Source organism: Xenopus laevis, chromosome 4S, assembly GCF_017654675.1.
Source record: "Xenopus laevis strain J_2021 chromosome 4S, Xenopus_laevis_v10.1, whole genome shotgun sequence".
Taxonomy (NCBI): Eukaryota; Metazoa; Chordata; class Amphibia; order Anura; family Pipidae; genus Xenopus; species Xenopus laevis.
The window spans coordinates 30,831,793-30,851,484 of NC_054378.1; the positions used below are offsets into that span (position 1 = coordinate 30,831,793).

Below are 19,692 nucleotides of genomic sequence, written 5' to 3' on the forward strand. Positions count from 1 at the left end.
GTCTTTATCCAGTCATTTAGCTCCCTAAGCTCCTGCTGTCTTCCTAAACTTGCTCAATTTCCGAAAAAATTACATAAGAAGACCTTCCCTTAATCTTTGAGCCGAGATTCCTAAGCTCATTCTTTAAGGTCCTCCATCTACTATTAATTCTGTCCTTAGTACCAATATGTACTAAGACAGCTGGGTCATGCCCAGCCCCACCCAATAATTTGTCTACCAATAAACCACATGCTGAACCCTGGCACCATATGTATATAGAGCTCATTTGCTTTTTTATTCTATAAATACACAGTTATAATGACCAGAAGTTAATTATATGGTTGCATTGTTAATTTGAGATAAAAAACCCCCCACAACTTTTCATCAGGTCCAACCATTCAATATGATGTAGGAGAAGTGTGCAGAGGTAATCTGCTATCGCAGTATCCTGTGGCAGGGTATTCCACAGCCTCTCCACTCTCACATTAAAGAGCTATTTAGGTTGCTTCAGATGCGAATTTTGCTTTGGAAGTATCTGTCTATACAGTACAGTATAGAATTTTTAAAGAAATATAACTACAGTATGTTCTGTTTTTTTAATATTATCTTTGTTTTATGCCATGAAATTAAACATTCCAGTGGTTCTTTCATTTTGAGAAAATTTGTAAAACTTAGTCTATATAAAGACTAACAAGAACCAGTAAGGCCCCTTCTGTCATATACAGTATACTTTTTTGTCACAAATATTTATGCAGAAATGAAGGATGATTGCAATGGCATATAAGCTGCATTTTATTTTTTAATTTTTCTTTTATTAGTTGATATTTTGTGTAGATAACTGTTTATATAAGGCCCTGTTGATAAAGTGTTCAATGCTGTCTGCAAAATGTTTTAATGTTTTTTGTTGTTTAGCAGGAATGGCCTGTTTGTAAAGCAGCAATATGTTTCTGTGGAAATTGTTTTCTGTGTTTGAACAGAACTTTCATCAAAAGTTTTTTGCAAAGAATGGCTGTGGCCTTTACAAAATGATCAAATTTACTAAAAAGATGGTTTTCATTCTTCTTTTGAAATTATGAGAATTTTGCCATATTGCAGGTAAAGAAAAGAACATTTCAGCAATTTATTGGCTCAAAATTAGAAATATTTCTCAGTGTCTTGGAATGAAACATTTTGTCAAACTTGGAGTTTTATAAATAGGAGAAGTTGTAAAAATAATAGAAAATGGTAAGGAGAAGCTCAGTAATTAAGATGCAGACTGAATTGCTGAATATTCTACATACGTTAATATATTTCTCAGCAGCATCTGTGAAATATTAGAAACTATTTTATCAAATATACCTACTACCTTTAATGAAATTCTGCTCAGCAGTGCCAAATATAAGAAATGTATAAACTAATATATCACTTAAGAACAGTATACAGAGTTGGTGACCGGGCTGGGCTGCTTTAGAAAGACATAAGAAGGTAAAAAAAGGTCACATATATATATAGATAATATAAAGTTATATGGAAAATAATATATAGAAAATATAAAGTCATTATGCTGGAGATACTGTTTTAATTTGAGGTGTAAATAATGTAGGGGCCAGTTAATCCCAGTACTGATACCTTTTAAAGCTTGCACAAGCTAAGCAGTCAGAGCAGGCAGAGTTTCATGTGGAGTGGGCCGGATGTGGCCCTCGAGCAGCCAGTTGGCCAACACTGCTTTAGAGCATGGCATTTATTCAGGTTTTACATAAAGACAAAGTCCTCCACCCTTTTTAATCCCCCTATTAAAATCTAAAAAGAGTGTAGCCATTTAAATTGATAGTTTTGACGTGTTTAATCCCTCCAGGTCTCATTGATACCAATTATATCATAGTTTTTAGTGCATGCAATTAAGTCTAGCTCTCCCATTTTACACGAGTAAACTTTCTTTTAGTCTGTTTTTCTTATAACAGAAGGATCTTCCTAGCTGGTAAACTCTATGCCCCCTCACGACCCCTTACTAATCCCACAGCCCATTCTACCCTAGCTTCCCCATAATATTCTTGCTCACCCCCCTTGCCTAGTTTAAACACTCCTCCAACCTCTTAGCCATTCTTTCCCCAAGTACAGCGGACCCCTATCATTGAGGTGCAGTCTGTCACGACGATTGTACCCCAAGGAAAAATCAGCCCAGTGTTCTAGGAACCCAAACCCTTCATTCCTACACCAAGTCTTTATCCAGTCATTTAGCTCCCTAAGCTCCTGCTGTCTTCCTAAACTTGCTCAATTTCCGAAAAAATTACATAAGAAGACCTTCCCTTAATCTTTGAGCCGAGATTCCTAAGCTCATTCTTTAAGGTCCTCCATCTACTATTAATTCTGTCCTTAGTACCAATATGTACTAAGACAGCTGGGTCATGCCCAGCCCCACCCAATAATTTGTCTACCCAATAAACCACATGCTGAACCCTGGCACCATATGTATATAGAGCTCATTTGCTTTTTATTTTTTTATTTATTTTTTTGTAACTTGTATCTGCAGTTTCTTTGTGCTTGACAGACAATTTATTGAAAACATAAAAGGCTTTAGAAATAAGAATACATCATTCGATACCCTACAGCAGAGTTGGGTGTTTGATACTGAAATTGGTAATACGAGCTCTCAATTACTGTCACTGTCATTACTGTCACTTCACATACTGGAGTATTTGTTTTTATCTGAAATAACACAATCAAACATATAGACCAAATGGAAGAGTATAGTATTAGGTTTATATGTATATATATATATTGATATCTGTGCATTAAGAGGAAAAAAACTTCTATATAGCATTATCAATTTTCATTGAAGATACTTAGAATTTTCTAAATATCATTGATTATTATCAATCAGTGTATGCATGTGTATATATATATATATATATATATATATATATATATATATATATATATATATATATATATATATATATATATATATATATATATATATATATATAAAGTCCCATTTACTGAAGTACTCCCCTCTTGGTAGTTCAGGGTGCATGAGTCCTCCATCTGGTGGATGCCAGTATGCCACCAGTTTGTTCCTTGCCAACCTTAGCCTTCGGGGATGTGGACTGTGCATATCTGCAATTAGGCACATTTCAATATGTTTTTACTGCACATAGCCCTAGACAGCTGATGCGACTGAGAAAAAGATGGAAGGTGGTGGCATAGCAGAATTAAGAACAATACCTTGGTGTGATGCATTTTTCAGCCAAAAGGAACACTAGCCCAGGATGAATGGTTAATGATTATATTCACTAGGGTTGATTCACACCCTCTCAGAGAATTTGTTTCCTTGTTAAAACAAAAACAACCAATGCCTTTATACATTAGGCCTTTTCAGGACCGGATTTACATAACGGAAACCCCTAGGCCCGCTGTCGTTCATTGCCTGAATAAAATATTAAAGTTTACAGAACTAATAATTAACATGGCTCTAAAAGCTGCCTGGAGATTATTTCTTACATTACCTTAATGTCTTGGAGATTTGCACATAATTTTTACTTTATTAGAGAGTAGACAGTTAAACCAGCTCAAGTAAGCATTAGTTCTTTTAACTGGATTTTTTGTGCCACAGAAGCTTTGAACAATATCTTTCCATATATATATATATATATATATATATATATATATATATATATATATATATATATATATATATATATATATATATATATATATATATATACACAATCCAGCAACACTGGGAACATGATTATTAATCACAGATTAAGTTGTTACAGTATTGTTACAAGTGAACAGTGTTACCATGTGTTTTGCTTTTAACCCTGTTTTTTTTATTTTAGCTTGCTCCTATATTTAATATAAATGTATGCCTACAAAGGTTTCTATAAACTGTGGGGGAATCAAAATGTAATATATGAGGCATTAATGGTGGTATACTTTAATGGTAGTCGCCCTGTTCCGACGAGTACTGTACGTCATAGCTACTGTTGTTTTACTGCCAGATTGTGTATATGAGGCATGTTCATTGTTAATTAGGCACTTTAAGAAAGGCCTTGGGGTAGGCTGAAACGTTACTCCTCAGTTCTACGATAACAATTTCAATTTATTTTAAGACCTGTGAGTGTGGATTCCTTTGGGATCCTTTAGGAGATATATATATAGATATATATATAGATAGATACCAAGGTGAGTTGACAGCATTCCGAGAAAGTTTTGAGGCAAAGGTTTCAGCAAAAAAAATGTAGGTTTATTAGTTTCAACGTTTCAGTTCCACACTGGAACTTTCATCAGGGTCCAAACAGGGTCGAACTGGGGGGCCTGGGCTTTCCTAGGGTCCTCCTTAAGCCTCCCTTGCTCATATATATATATATGAGTATTTTTTATACGAATGCTTGTGGCCAGCTTCTCTGTGTTACCTATCTCTGTATAGGTCTTCAGACTATTGGGTCTCCAAATATGAGTTCAGGAGATACTTTGAGTAAGTGATGAGGTAATATTTTTTTGTCTCTACCCATCAGTGTTGCACCTCAACAGGGTGCAATACTTTCATCACTTTATTCTTCGCCTATGTCCCTTGTCACCACTTTTAGCAGAAATCACTTCCACCCACCTTTGTCCTCCTTTCCCTGGCTCCTCTTCTCCATTACACTGACAAACTATAGCTGGACCCAAGAAGGGCCGGGCCCTGACACCCACCCTCTCAGTTCGAATGCTATACTCTGGGGGGCAGATTCCCTAAAGGGCGAAGTGGCTAACACTAGCATCAGTTCGCTAGAGGTAGCGTCCACAGAGACTTCACCGATTTCCTCACAGGCGTCACTTCGCTAGGGAAGGAGATAGATGCTATCGATGTTTCGTACTCTAACGCCAGGCAAATTTTCGATCTGTCAAATGGACGTAACGCCGCAAATTCACTAAGATGCAGATTTTACTGAACGTTACCTCTTTCTCCAGACTTGCCTTCGCCAACTCAGACCATGCAAAGTGCAATGGATCGCATAGGACTTCCTCAATTTTTAGTGCAAAAATGTTCTTAGTCCCAAAAAACGCTCTGGCCTTTTTTCTTATTCATAGCCTGCAAAGGTCCTTAAAAATTTGTTTGGGCAACCGGGTTCCCCCTTCCATTTTCTAACATACTGAACATAACCTATACAGTGGGCTCATGTGTAGGGCATTATAACAACTCTATTTTATTTATTAAGGTTCCCTGGACTTGTGTAATGTAATGTATTTGCTGCAACACGTCCATGTAACTTTATCATTTCCTGACGTATGCAAATTAGGCAATGCTAGCACATCTTCACTTTGATTGCCTAAGTGACGCTAGTGAAAATTCGCCAGCGCTTATCGCCCTGGATGCAATTTCGCACTTTAGTGAATAAGTGTTGTCCAAGCGAACTTACAAAACCATCGCTGGCAAATTTTTGCGAGTTAGGGAATTTGCCCCTGGGTATAACAGTGCAGAAATTGCAATGTGATAGACAACACTGCAAACAATTGTGGTACAGCTGAAAGCAGATCACCATGCCTCCAGTGAAGATATTTTTTTTAGGGAATACTGGCTACTGTGTAGCCTCACAACTGCCATTTATTTGCCCTCAGTCTTGGGATACACTGATATTTTTATAAAATAAAATGTAAAATATTTCACGAGAAATAAATCAGAAAGGGAAAACTAGGATGTAATTAGGTTAAAACTAATGGTTATATTTTACACTGCTACATAATATATTTGGCATTTTATTGCTATCATTTAATGGGCAAAATAGTACTTTGTAGGGGTATTTTTAAACAATACTGCATTACTTATTATGTTATAGATACATTATTAAAGTTAATAGTGCTGAAGATCTAAATAAAATAATCTAACCTCCTCAAGGCCGTGCAATTTCTGAGATAAAGGAAGCTTTAGAGTGCTTATCAGTTCTCCGTAAATAACAGTGGGTTTTTAAGAGATAAGAATTAATTTACATGGCTATGACATTCCTTATTATATTGCAGTTGTCATCCAAAGTGTGTAATTTATGTATGAATTTTTGTATGAAACTATATATACGCGCACTTACTCACTCACGAAGGGGGTTACATATTAAAGTCCAAATGTCAAAAACTTTGAGTTTTTTTTAACTATAGAATCCAACTTTTTAGTGAAAAAATGTATTATACCCCCTGGATGGAAAAAGGCAGAATCCGAAAATCCGACATCTACCGAGGTTGTGTATGTCTGTGGTCTGCACTGGAATTAGCCTGACTATTTCGCATTTTCGGGCAAACATCGGAAAAATTCAGGCTTTTTGGGAAAAAGCCAGAAAAAATCAAGTGATTTGGGAAAAAATAAAAAAAATCATACGGTTCGGATTTTCACTAGATTTTTAGTGTTTGTCCCCAATCCGATGAATAATAATTATTCAGTAATAAATAAGGTTCAATCGTGGATTGGTCATTTTTTTTTTTAAATAATCATAAAAATTCGGATTTTGATAAATACGGCTCAACCAGTTCCCCATATCAACATACAGAAAAATTCACATGCATACTGTATATAACTTTACAATTAAATAACTGAATACCTGACGAACTGAATTTTTTTTCCTTTTTTCTGTGCAAGGGAGATGGGCAGAACTACATACATTTGTTTTATCTGTGTATGGATCTGTGTATATAGTGCATATTAAATACATTTTGGGAGTGGCAGTAAATATGTTATAAAATATATTAGGGTTGTTTTTTGCCTTTAGTACGCAGAAAAGAGAATTTATCATAGAGACTCTATATTCTTTTAGTGATAAAGAAGTACTCAGTGGGCGCCAGATATGGGTCTCTCCTTTTAAGTGGTTTCATTAACAGAGAAGCTGTTTCCTACTAGGCTTTCATTTGATAGGGGTTGCCCCAGCAGGACTCTCAGGGGCCAACTTGCTTGAGATTTGAAAGTGAATGCATGTTTGCTTTGTATATTCTAGGGTTTGTACCGGTGTGGCTATAATGATATTTCTTTTTACATACAGTATCTGACAAACTGTTGTGCGCTTGGGGCAGTTCATGGTTTAGCATGTTATAGGAAGTCCTATTTGATGAAACTTTTAAATCTTTTCAGTCTTTTTTCACATTTGTTAAGTCTGCCCCTAAATCTGAAAAAATAAAAGCATGTTTACTATTGGCTTTCCTGTAATCCATATGAATTGTGTTGTTTTCATCCTGACTATAGAAACATTACTACTGGGTGGTATTAACTGGACTCGTCAGACAGGTAAAATGCCTGCCACATCTGGTTTACATGCATGCAAATATGTAAAAAACATAAGAATAAGAATATGCCTTTAAAGGCATGTATTTCAAATGCTTGTGTAGAAAGAGGGTGTTAAAGGCATATGTATTAAATTATGTTCACATATTTTATATTTCCAGGGTCTCACCATTAAAGGTATTATGAATGTAGTCATACCTCAGTTGATAACTAGTATTTCCCAGTTCTGGCTATTTCAGTTTTAAAGGCGAGCTAAGCCCCCTACCATAAGCCCCCCTAAGCTTTCAGGCTTTGCCCCCATCCCCTCTCCTTCCTGCAATGTGCTTTAGTGTAAAAAAAAAAACCAAAACCTCTCACCCTTAAATGGAGGGAAGCATAGAGGAGCTCCCGGTCGCCATCTTGCAGATCTTCATGTAGACTTGTGGTCTTAACACTGATTTGCTCATGCGCAGTTGAAGCCAATTCCTGACTTGGCCCAATTGCACATGCTCCGGTGGGCTGTGTGTCAACCAAGACACCCAAAGACAATATGAAGAGCTGGAAGATAGTGACTAGGAGCTCCGCGCTTCTCTGCACTTCTCTGCATTTAAGGGTCAACTTTTTTTTTTAAAAAACAGTTTTATTTAACCACTGCACTTAGGGGGGAGGGAGGGGAGCAATGCCTGGAAGCTTGGGGGGGGGGGCTTTAGTTCTCCTTTAAGACATTTGTCCATTTACCAGTATTTATTTATTATGGCAGGTGTTTTGGATGTCTTATATAGGATTTTATCTAATGACCATCACAAAATCCAGATGTCTGTTGTCAGTCAACTAATTACTTGCATCATTATTTTAATTATTTCTGCTTTCTGTACCAAGTTTAATTGCTTTCATGGCTTTGCTTCAGGATGTAGCATTTTGGCAGTCTGAACCCAGCTAGGTATCCATCCAACTCATTTACTTATAAATACCATTGTGTTTAGCAGCATGTTGCCATTGTTTTGTAAACAAGAATAAAAATAACACGGTTATTCTTGTTTACTCTCTAAGATCTCTCTAAGAGATCTATGAATACCAGTAGATTCTCTATCTTCCAAGTCAGTAGTTGGGGTTTAAAAGGCTCAGATGGTCGCATACCTGCATGTTTTTCAGGAACTACTACTAAAATGTACCTCTGAAATGTTCAATTAGGTCACATGAGTGCAAGTGGCTTTGCTGGTATCACTCATTGTGGTTTTTTTTGTGGTGTTGGAGCGGCAGTTTCATGCAGTATTTACATGTGAGAGATGTTGGTGGGTTTTCATCTTGGAATCTGAGCTGCAGACTCTAAGGGGTGAACTTTCAGCACAGAGAGCAGCGGCAAACGAAGGGGGAGGAAAGGAGGCTCGCAGAGCAACCACTGGCAGGGGCTAGTGGAGTGGGGGAGGAGAAGGGGCAGTGGAGGCTAATGAGGGAGGAAGCTTTGTGACAATCAGGAGGGGAAGTAGGGGACAGAAGGGTAGGGGGCTGGCCACAGCTTGTCCAAAACAGCAAATTCGCTGTTTTGGCTGAAGATTAGGGATGTAGCGAACTGTTCGCCAGCGAACTTCGACCGTTCGCGTCCGCCGAATGTTCGCGAACGTCGCGCAACGTTCGCATTTTGAGTTCGCGTTCGATTCGAATACAAATCGTTCGACCATTCGACCATTCGAATTCCTTCGACCGCTAAAAATCGAACGATTTCCATTCGTTCGAACGATTGTAAGCATTCGATCGAATAAAAAGCATTCGATCGAATGCTTCGATCGTTCGATTCGAATGAAAATCGTTCGATCGAACGATTAAAATCCTTCGATCGTTCGATTCGAACGATTTTAGCGGGTGTTCGAAGTTTGCGAACTGTTCGCGAACGTTCGCATTTTTTGCCGGTGTTCGCGAACGGCGTTCGCGAACACCAAATCGGCAGTTCGCTACATCCCTACTGAAGATGCTGGGGAGGAAAACTCTGAACTGGCGTGTCTGGAGCAGACTGACTCTCAGAGCACCCTGGGAGGCAGTGTCTCTAATACTGGTGGTGGGGGGGGAGTGCAAGGAAGGAAAGGCAGGTTATAGTTATAGGGGATTCAATTATTAGAAAGGTGGATAGGGTAATCTGTCGTAAGGTCCCTACATGCCGAACAGAATGCTGCTTGCCTGGTGCTAGGGTTCGGCATGTGGTGGAACGAGTGGACAGATTATTGGGAGGGGCTGGGGAAGACCCAGCTACACATAGTTACCAAAGACAAGGTAGAGGTGGTGGTGAAGTCCTCAAGAACGATTTTAAAAAACAAGGTGTAAAGTTGAGGGCAAAAACTTCCAAGGTAATTTTCTCAGAGATATTACCTGAGCCATGAGCAACGCTTAGGAGACAGCAGAAGCATAGGGAGAATAATGCGTGGCTGAGAGATTGGGAGGAGGGTTTGGGGTTTTTGGAGAACTGGGCTGATTTCTCAGTCGGCTACAGGCTCTTTGCTAGGGTTGGGCTGCATCTCAATGATGATGGTGCAACTGTTTTGGGAGAGAAGATGTCTAGAGGGTTGGAGGAGATTTTAAACTAGGTGTGGGGGGAGGGTCCAGTAAAAGATTCAGTGTAAGACAGGTTAGATGAGATAGTGGGCAAAAAAAGGGAAAATTGGCGGAGGAGATTTGGCTGGGGGTACTGTTAAGGATAGGTAGGACCACAGGTGATATGTTAAATATGGTACCAGTATTAAATGTATGTTTGCAAATGAGTCTGACTGGTAAAATGGGAGAGCTGGATGTGCTGGTGCTGGAGGGAAAATTTGATGTGATTGGTGTGGCTGAAACATGGCTGAATGAGTCGCATGACTGGGCAGTAAATATCAGTGGCTATACTTTGTTTCAGAGGGATAGAGGCAATAGAAAAGGAGGAGGGGTATGTCTGTTTGTTAGGCAGGATTTAAAAGCCTATATAAAGGAGGAGGTTATGTTAGAAAATGAGGGGTCAGAAGTCTTGTGGGTGGAGTTCTTCACCAATTGTAAAGAGTCCAGCAAATTAATTGTAGGCGTATGCTATAGACCCCCTAATGTAAGTGAGGAGGAGGAGGCGAAGCTCCTGATGCAAATAGAAAAGGCTGCTAGTTTGGGTAAACTAATGATAATGGGGGATTTTAATTACCCAGATATTGACTGGAGCAACAGTACTGCTAGATCAGTTAATGGGAACAAAGTTATAAACTTGTTGCATGACAATTTTATGGCACAGGTTGTTGAGGAGCCTACCAGAAAAAATGCTATTCTGGATTTAGTGATCTCAAATGACCCAGAACTTATAGCAAATGTGCAAGTCGTTGAACCCCTGGGTAATAGTGACCATAATGTTATATCATATAGGGGCTGATTCACTAAGGGTCGAATATCGAGGGTTAATTAACCCTCGATATTCGACTAGGAACTAAAATCCTTCGACTTCGAATATCGAAGGATTATTCCTTTGATCGAACGATTAAATCCTTCGAATCGAACGATTCGAAGGATTTAAATCCAACGATCGAAGGAATATCCTTCGATCAAAAAAAGTTAGCCAAGCCTATGGGGACCTTCCCCATAGGCTAACATTGACTTCGGTAGCTTTTAGATGCCGAACTAGGGGGTCGAAGTTTTTTTTAAAGAGACAGTACTTCGACTATCGAATGGTCGAATAGTTGAGCGATTTTTACTTCGAATCCTTCGATTCGAAGTCGTAGTCGAAGGTCGAAGTAGCCCATTCGATGGTCGAAGTAGCCCAAAAAAAACTTCGAAATTCGAAGTTTTTTAACTTCGAATCCTTCACTCGAAGTTAGTGAATCGGCCCCTTAATGTCTGGTGCAAAAAACAAATATATACTAGGGCAACAAAAACCATGAATTTTTCAAACACTAATTTTAGTACCTTGAGGGCTGCCCTACAGAGTATTGATTGGGGCATTAAGTTTTCAGCTAAAAACACAGAACAGAAATGGTTGTCATTTAAAATGATATTAAATCATTACTGTTCTCAAATATATTCCCTTAAGGAGTAAATGTAGAAGCTCTAAGAATCATCCTATGGGGCTTAATACAGAAGTAAAGAAGTTAATAGGAAAGAAGAGAAAGGCATTTAAAAACTACAAATCTGTTGGGACAGAAGCTGCATTTAATGAATATAAACACTGTAATAAATGTTGTAAATCAGCAATCCGGAAGGCAAAGAAAGGAAATGAAGAGTTAATTGTGATGGAGGTGAAAACTAACCCTAAAATGTTTTTTCAATATATTAATAGTAAAAAGATGCAGGTTGAGAGTGTTGCTCCATTAAATAATGGTACCAGTATGGTTGTAACAGATACAGAAAAGGCAAATGTGTTAAATCAGTTATTTTCTTCAGTATATACAATAGAGGAGTCTGAGTTCCCAGGCTCACTTTATAGCTGCACTAATGGCTCAGCTCAATCTAGCCAGTGGCTGACTCAGGATATGATCCATAAAGCTTTAATAAAAATTAATGTAAACAAGGCTCCAGGGCCTGATGGCATACACTCCCGGGTTCTAAGAGAGCTTAGTTTAGTTTTAGACCAGCCCGTATCTCTGATGTTCTCAGATTCACTTTCATCTGGTATGGTGCCTGTGGATTGGAGAAAAGCTGATGTTATTCCAAAATTTAAAAAGGGATTATGATCTTAGCCTGGCAATTATAGGCCAGTAAACTTGACATCTGTGGTGAGCAAATTATTTGAAGGCTTGTTAAGGGATCACATTCAAAATTTTGTCCTAGGGAATGGCATTATGAGCAGCAATCAGCATGGCTTTATGAAGGATAGGTAATGTCACAAATTTGACTGCTTTTTATGATGAGGTAAGTAATATGCTGGACAGTGGGGGGGAAGTAGATCTATTTGGATTTTGCCAAAGCGTTTGATACTGTGCCCCACAAACGATTGCTTTCTAAACTAAGGTCTGTTGGGCTTAATGAAGTCGTTTGCACGTGGATAGGAAACTGGCTACAGGATCGGGTACAGAGGGTGGTTGTTAATGGTACATTCTCTACTTGGAGTAAGGTTCTTAGTGGGGTCCCTCAGGGCTCGGTATTAGGTCCACTTTTATTTAACTTGTTCATTAATGATTTAGGGGAGGGTGTTGTAAGTAATGTATCAGTGTTTGCAGATGACACAAAACTATCCAGTAGGAAGAAAAGAGGAGTCACCTCGCACACCCTGGCCTTCCGAATCTCGTGACACCTGGTGCTCGATGAAGGAGGTATTGGCAGCCTCCACAACAATCAGAGAAGAGAAAAATCACCGGCACAACAGGATATTTCTAGCAGGGAAACCCTTGCTCGTTTATTTGCGGTTGCAACGTTTCGGGGCGTAACACCTTTGTCAAGCAACACGATCTTGACAAACTGGCAATCTGGGCAGCTAAGTGGCAAATGAAATTCAATGTTGATAAATGTAAAGTCATGCACCTGGGATGTAAAAATATCCAAGCCAGTTATACCCTTAATGTAATGTAAGTAAGCAATTGTAAGTAATGTATCAGTGTTTGCAGATGACACAAAACTATCCAGCCCAATTAATTCCATCCGGGATTTTGCATCCTTGCAACACGATCTTGACACACTGGCAATCTGGGCAGCTAAGTGGCAAATGAAATTCAATGTTGCTAAATGTAAAGTCATGCACCTGGGATGTAAAAATATCCAAGCCACTTATACCCTTAATGGGACTGCATTATGCAAATCCATTATGGAAAAGGACCTTTGAGTCCTTGTAGATGATAAACTTGGCTGTAGCAAGCAATGCTATTCGGCAGCATCATGGGCAAATAAGGTCTTGAGCTGTATTAAAAGGGGCATAGAGTCACAGGAGGAGGGGGTCATTCTTCCACTGCATAGAGCACTTGTAAAGCCCCATCTAGAATATGCCGTTCAGTTTTGTTCTTCATCACTCAAACAGGACATTAATGTATCAGAGAGAGTACAGAGAAGGGCAACTAAGCTGGTGAAAGGTATGGAAAATCTTAGCTATGAGGAAAGACTGGCCAAATTGTGAATGTTCACGCTGGAGAAGAGTGCTTAAGGGGTTATATGATAACTATGTATAAATATATAAGGGGATCATATAATAATCTCTCTAATGCTTTATTAACCAGTAGGTCTTTCCAGCTGACACAAGGTCACCCACTCCGATTAGAAAAATAGAGGTTCCGCCTAAATATTCGGAAGGGTTTTTTTACAGTGCTTTAAGAAGGGGTTGCATAGCTTTTTAGCAAGTGAGGAAATACAGGGTTATGGGAGATAGCTCATAGTACAAGTTGATCCAGGGTCTAGTCCGATATTCTGATGGTATCTTGTTATTTATCATCTAAAAAGCCACATAAGTAGTGATATAGGCACTCAAAGTTATGACCCTGCCAATTTCCTGACTGTAATGCCATGTGTCTTATTGGATCTTTAGTGTTGAAGCCAAAGGGTCAAACTGCCTAACTCTCCATCATCAGATTACATAATTCAAAGAGCATTCTTTGTTGAACCATGTCAGTATCAATTTAAGACACTTTAGTTATTATATTATAATAATTATAATAGGTGATATCGCCCTAAATTACGTAAGTATTCATTTTGAGCCAGTACTGTAGTTGCCAATGCACCATGGTTCCCATTGGCATGACTAAGGCTTATATTCAGCTATGATTTGACACTGGTAAAGTTGTCAAACCTTTATGAGTGATAACCTAAAGAAATGAACTCTTTATTTAATTTTGTTTTCTCCAAGCAAAAATTGCTGTTATATGAGCCAGAATGTCTGAGAGAGGTCTGAAATTTATATACAATAACATATTTTGTTGCAAAGGAATAGCAAATTATTTTTCTTGTATTGCAAAGGAATATCAAATTCTTTTTCTCATATGAGAAAATGTGCTGCCTTTGCAGTTTTTTTACATACAACATATAGTAAATCTTGTATAAATTTATGAATATAATTTTTTGTTTTGTTTATTGTCTTACCAGATCTTTATGAGCTGCAGTATATCAAACCTCACATTTACACAGCTAAACAATCTCCCTTTTTTCTTATTTTTCAGTTTGGGAATAATAATTACATGAATATGACTGAAGCCAATAATGCATTTCTCGCTGCAAATGAGGTAGGTGTACTCTTAGTTCTCTTTATATACATCTCTTTGCTTAGATAATTTAACAGACAAAGAGAAAAGGATACATACATTTGATGCTCTGCATCTGAATGTGTTTTATGAAGCACAAAATAAAGACTTTAATGAGAAAGAAAAAAAACGGACAGTACTACATTGCCACTCAATTTAGCTGGTTGCATCTGTATCATGCCAATGCCAATGAAGTAAGAACTTGTCTAATGGTAAATCAAGTGCTGTTCCTACAATGACACATATTTGACAATTAGAAGCACACATGGTTTGGAATTAAGTCTTAGGAAATGCAATAAAAGTATTACTGCAAACACAATATCAATAGATTTGTCCAGTCTTTCCTCATAGCTAAGATTTTCCATAGGTGACAAGACACGTCATGTTTTAGTCCAGGATGATACCTGTTCATGCTTTTAAAGATACTTCGAAATAAAGAACTTTTTTTATTCAAACTTTACCCGTGGTTGTCAGAGGCTCCATTGTGATTTTGGCTGGAGCAGAGCACAGTCGGCGGGGTGCCACTACGCGGGTAATTGCAAACCAACCCACACGTAAGTAACTCAAGTACTTATGCTCTCTAAGCACTGAATGGCTCAAAGTACTGAAGCATTGGTTTAAAGTACTGATTATGCTATTCATCTTACCTACTTACTACATTCAGCCTGCATCAACTTTGTACACCAAAACCCTGATATCTGATTAGGAGGCCAGAGTTTCAAACCTGTGGTGATTGTTCTAATGATGAATTGCAATGCACACATTTCTCAACCCCCTGTCGCCTGAATATACTTAATATGGTGTCTAAGCAATGTATATAGGTTGGATATTCATTGCAACAATAAACTACAATACAAAATGCTATTAACTTCATTTTCATCTGGGTATTGTTAGAGACATTGGGGTTCTGAAGATGGGTGATCTTGAACACCCTTTATTCTTGAAAGCAAATCCCTAGACCAATGTGATCTTTATAACCCCACTGCTCTTAACACCTTACCTGCCAAAGTAAGTAGAATCAAGGCTCTGACCGCCATACTCTATAGTTGCACCTCTGTCTGATCCAAGGAAAATGCATTGCTGTAGCAATGTTTGGTGCCAGCCACAACTATGTAAATACATTAAATATAGGCTAAAGTTAATTATTTGTTTGGGAAATTCTCACCCTCAGCAGCTACAACAGAAATATTTTGCCTAGAATCTGTGTACATATCATATGTGATAAATCTTCTATATTTAAACAACTACAGTATATGATGATCACTAAAATAGTTGTGAAATCAGCAATCCAGAAATGTGTCCCATCCTTTCTATGACCATCAACAGTTGTTTACATAATCAAATAATGTTTGGCTTTGGCCCATCATTTATTTGTAATAATGAACACGAAAGCCTATCTGCAAGGATACCATAATGTTTCATTCTGTAGATTTTCTTCCTACATTTGAATCAAGCATTGATGAAAAGTCCACTGCTAGCAGCTATTAAGAGACAATTTAATTCCAACTGTGATAATTCACCATGGCAGACATAGGCTGTTATATGTTGATACAACAACCTCTCAACATTTGCATTTTTATCAAAAGGAACAAATGTTTTGAACATTGTTGTACAGATGGTGTTCAGCTATTTATTTTCTATTTCATCGAAAAAGGATAACTGCTTTAATATATATTGTTATTCTGGCCCTAATGCAAGCAGCAGAGGAATAACGCTCACGCATTGTGGACACCTAGATATTTCTTTTGATGGGCTGCCTTATGTATTGATTTTAGGCTACATTGTACATAATCTAAATAGTTTTTGGTATCATGTTGAACAATTTTTGTTTATGTTCAGTTTTACAGTTGTGTGTATGTGGTTGTGTATGCTTTATGTTGTATAAAGAAACAGCAGTGGGTCAATAAATGCTTTAAGGTACATTTGTTTTCCTATGTAGTTGTTGCCTGTATTTTTTTTACCACATTCTATCCCTTTATAAAATAAAATCATATATTGTCCGTCCAATCATTTCAGCTGTTGGGTCTTTGTTCCAAACTGTGGCTACTTATATTGACAACTTTCTTCAACCTCTGGTCGCCATAATGCCTCACTCGGGACACTACACATGTGATTAAAATTCTGAAAGGACTAGAAAACTTACCTGAACAATATATTTTGGCCACCATGGATGTAAAAAGCTTATACACTGTCATACCACACCAACAGGGCATTTATGCCTGTAGAAGAGCACTTGCGACACTCCCCAACAAATCTGTACCCACTGAATTCTTAATTGAACTATTAGAGCTGACACTTACCAGGAATTATTTTAGGTTCAAGAATACTTATTATCTTCAGACTTCAGGAACAGCTATGGGCAGTGCCCTGGCACCAACTTGTGCCAACCTATTCATGTTAAACTATGAACAAGAAAACATCCTGGGCAAAGCATCTGACAACATAATTAAATATTTTCGGTATATTGACGATTTACTGCTCCTGTGGAAAGGAGACGCTACATCCCTTACCTCATTCTTCAACATGTTAAACTCACTAGACAGCCCCATCAGACTCACTTTGAACAATGATGAACAGAGCATTGAGTTTCTGGACTTATCAATTTTCAAGACACACGATGGTCTAGGCACAAGCCTATACAGAGAACCCATTGACTGCAATACTATCTTACATCCTAACAGTGAATACCCAACTGCTACCATCAGGGCTATTTGCAATTTCTGCATACTATACACAACAACAGCGATCTCATGCAAATGCAAACCCAACTGAAAGAAGCCTACATAAGGTTCAGAGAAAGGGGTTACAAGGAGGCTGTATTGAATGACCAGCTGCACCGAGCCCTTTTTACTCAAGATGATTTGCTGAAAGAAAAACCCATTGGTGATTCAACTCCCACACAGATGATTTTTCACCACAAATTTTTTTACATATTTCCAAAGAACTCTTTGGAGAAATTGGCCGATGATTGCCATGGATGAATCCTTGTCCCCGCACCATGCCCTGCACCCAATGTTTGGGCACACCAGTGTTTAAAAGACATTTTAGTTAAGATTCTGTGCAGAGAGTTAATGAATCAACCTGCTGGCTGAGTGGGAAACAAAAACTGGGATGCTATCGCTGCCCTGATTGCACTAAATGTAGGACCATGTTGACTGGCAGAGAGTTCCCCCACCACATACTGGCAAACACTTCAAGATCCAATACAAACTTACCTGTGCCACACCTTTCGTGGTATACATTGTAACATGCCCATATGGCTTATATTACGTTGGTAAGGCCACTACCCCATTGAAGGACAGGATCGCAAACCACAAGTCGGCTATTAGTAAGGCACTCAAAGAGAAAACAGCTAAACAGCCTGTGGCAAGACATTTCCTACAAAAAGGTCTACTAACGTTTTGTTGCATGGCAATTGACTTTCAACCACAACTCCCACGGGGTGGCAATAGAGACTTGGCACTTCTGAAACGAAGAGCCAAATGGATTTACCGCTTGGATACAGTTTCACCTTGTGGGTTAAATTAAACTTTCCCACTGGGTTATTTCATATGAACTAGAGACATGGTCATATCATACCCAATGGACTTGATTATTCCCGCTGAATTCCCTCCAACAACTTTTGCTGGTCCGATTAGCATTTGCTGATCCTATGAGCCTTTATTATTGTGTATTTTGGATACATTAATGTTGCAAATTATCACATTGTGTCAATTGTGCATCTCTTGATGTGCTGTATATAGCAACCCTCTTATTATTAAGCTTTCACTTCTCTCACCGTACATGCCAGTGGTCACTGGACAACTCTCCACCTATTTATACCCTATGACAGACATATGTGGGATAAGATTGAAGTGTAAGTCCATTTGGAGACTACTGAAAGAATTGCGTTTCCCCACAGGGTAATATTGGAATGCTTAGCTGGTTGTTTCTTTGTAGAAAGTTGCGACCGCACTCTGGGTCAAGCCAGGTAATTATTGAAGGCCATATTGAGCAATGCTTATAACACCACCCCTGGTGTAACATGCCCAGACCAGTTGCTCTGAATACCCTGCCGGTAACAGTCTCGTATGTGCACGGACCACTCACAGAGATCAAGTATGCCTTGACACACACCCGCCACTAGTCTGTGTTCTGATAGGGTGACTGATAAGCTACTACTGATAATGATTGGATGCGAACGGAGGGAGGTCAGAACAGTAGCAATTTCCTGGCACGGTGATCCTGTAATATCTTTTACTTTCTATCTGTACCTACTTTTTTTACTTTTTCTGCCCTGCTTATCTTTTTTTCGTCACTACCAACCGTCACCTAGCAACGGTGTTTGGCGCCATTAGATGGCGGTGGGATTATTTATGGTGGGTTGTACGGGGTTCTGGTTGTTTGTCTTGACTCCTGACGAAGATCCCTGTGAGGGATCGAAACATTGAGATATAATAAAATCCTGCTGATTTAACACTAAGGGGCAGATATATCAAAGGTCGAGGTGAATTTTCGAATGAGAAAAAAATTTAATTTCAAGCTATTTTTGTGTACTTCGATTAGGGAATAGTCCAAATTCGATTAGAAAAGAATTATCAAATTAATATCGAAATTGTACTGTCTCTTTAAAAATTCGACTTCGACCATTCGCCATCTAAAACCTGCAGAATTGCTGTTTTAGCATATGGGCGACCTCCTAGAACCCATTTGGAGTCAATTGGTGGACTTTAAAAAATCAGTTCTTTTTGGGAATGCGCTATTCCTTCAATTCGTACGATTAGAATTCAGCCGAATACAGACCTATTCGATCGAACACTGACTTATTCTACCAAAAAAAACCTTCGACTTAATTTTGGTTGGTCTTTTTTAATTTGAATCCTACTGGATAGGTGCACTCAGAAAACAATGGAAATACCTAGGTGCTGGAACATATATCAAAATCAATAGAGCAAAGAAATCTGTACTCATAGGTCTTTTGTGAAGAAAAAAATGGGTTAATTCAACGTTTCGGCTCTTAGACTCGAGCCGTCATCAGGAGTGTGTTAGGCGTTACAAGGAGTAGTGGTACTAATATGTAAATTACTACAGCACTTAATATGTGATGAAGTATTTATTCAAGGCAACCACGAAAAAAGTAATCGAAATGCACATGAACAATTAAGAAAACATCCACCCATATGAAATTACTTAATGACAAATGAGGATATACCGATAATTGGTTCTCAGGCAGGTGTAATGCAGCAGGCTTTATATGCTTCATGTCTATGTTTATTGAAACACATGAAAAATAATTGTACATGTTTAAAATATTGATTATAGTTTTATATGCGTCTATTATTTTTCTGTTGGAATGTGTAAAGCATTAGT

General features: G+C 38.3%; 1 protein-coding gene across 2 annotated transcripts in view; it reads left to right on the forward strand.

Annotated features, from left to right (window-relative positions):
- The window catches only part of tox3.S (TOX high mobility group box family member 3 S homeolog), a 142,136-nt gene that overhangs the window by 51,978 nt on the left and 70,466 nt on the right, over positions 1 to 19,692 (forward strand). For both annotated transcript variants that reach the window (XM_041561121.1, XM_018260444.2), the window contains one exon: positions 14,263 to 14,325. In XM_041561121.1, coding sequence (XP_041417055.1) covers positions 14,281 to 14,325 — 45 coding nt within the window. In that variant the 5' untranslated portion in view covers positions 14,263 to 14,280. The remainder of the gene's footprint in view (positions 1 to 14,262; positions 14,326 to 19,692) is intronic.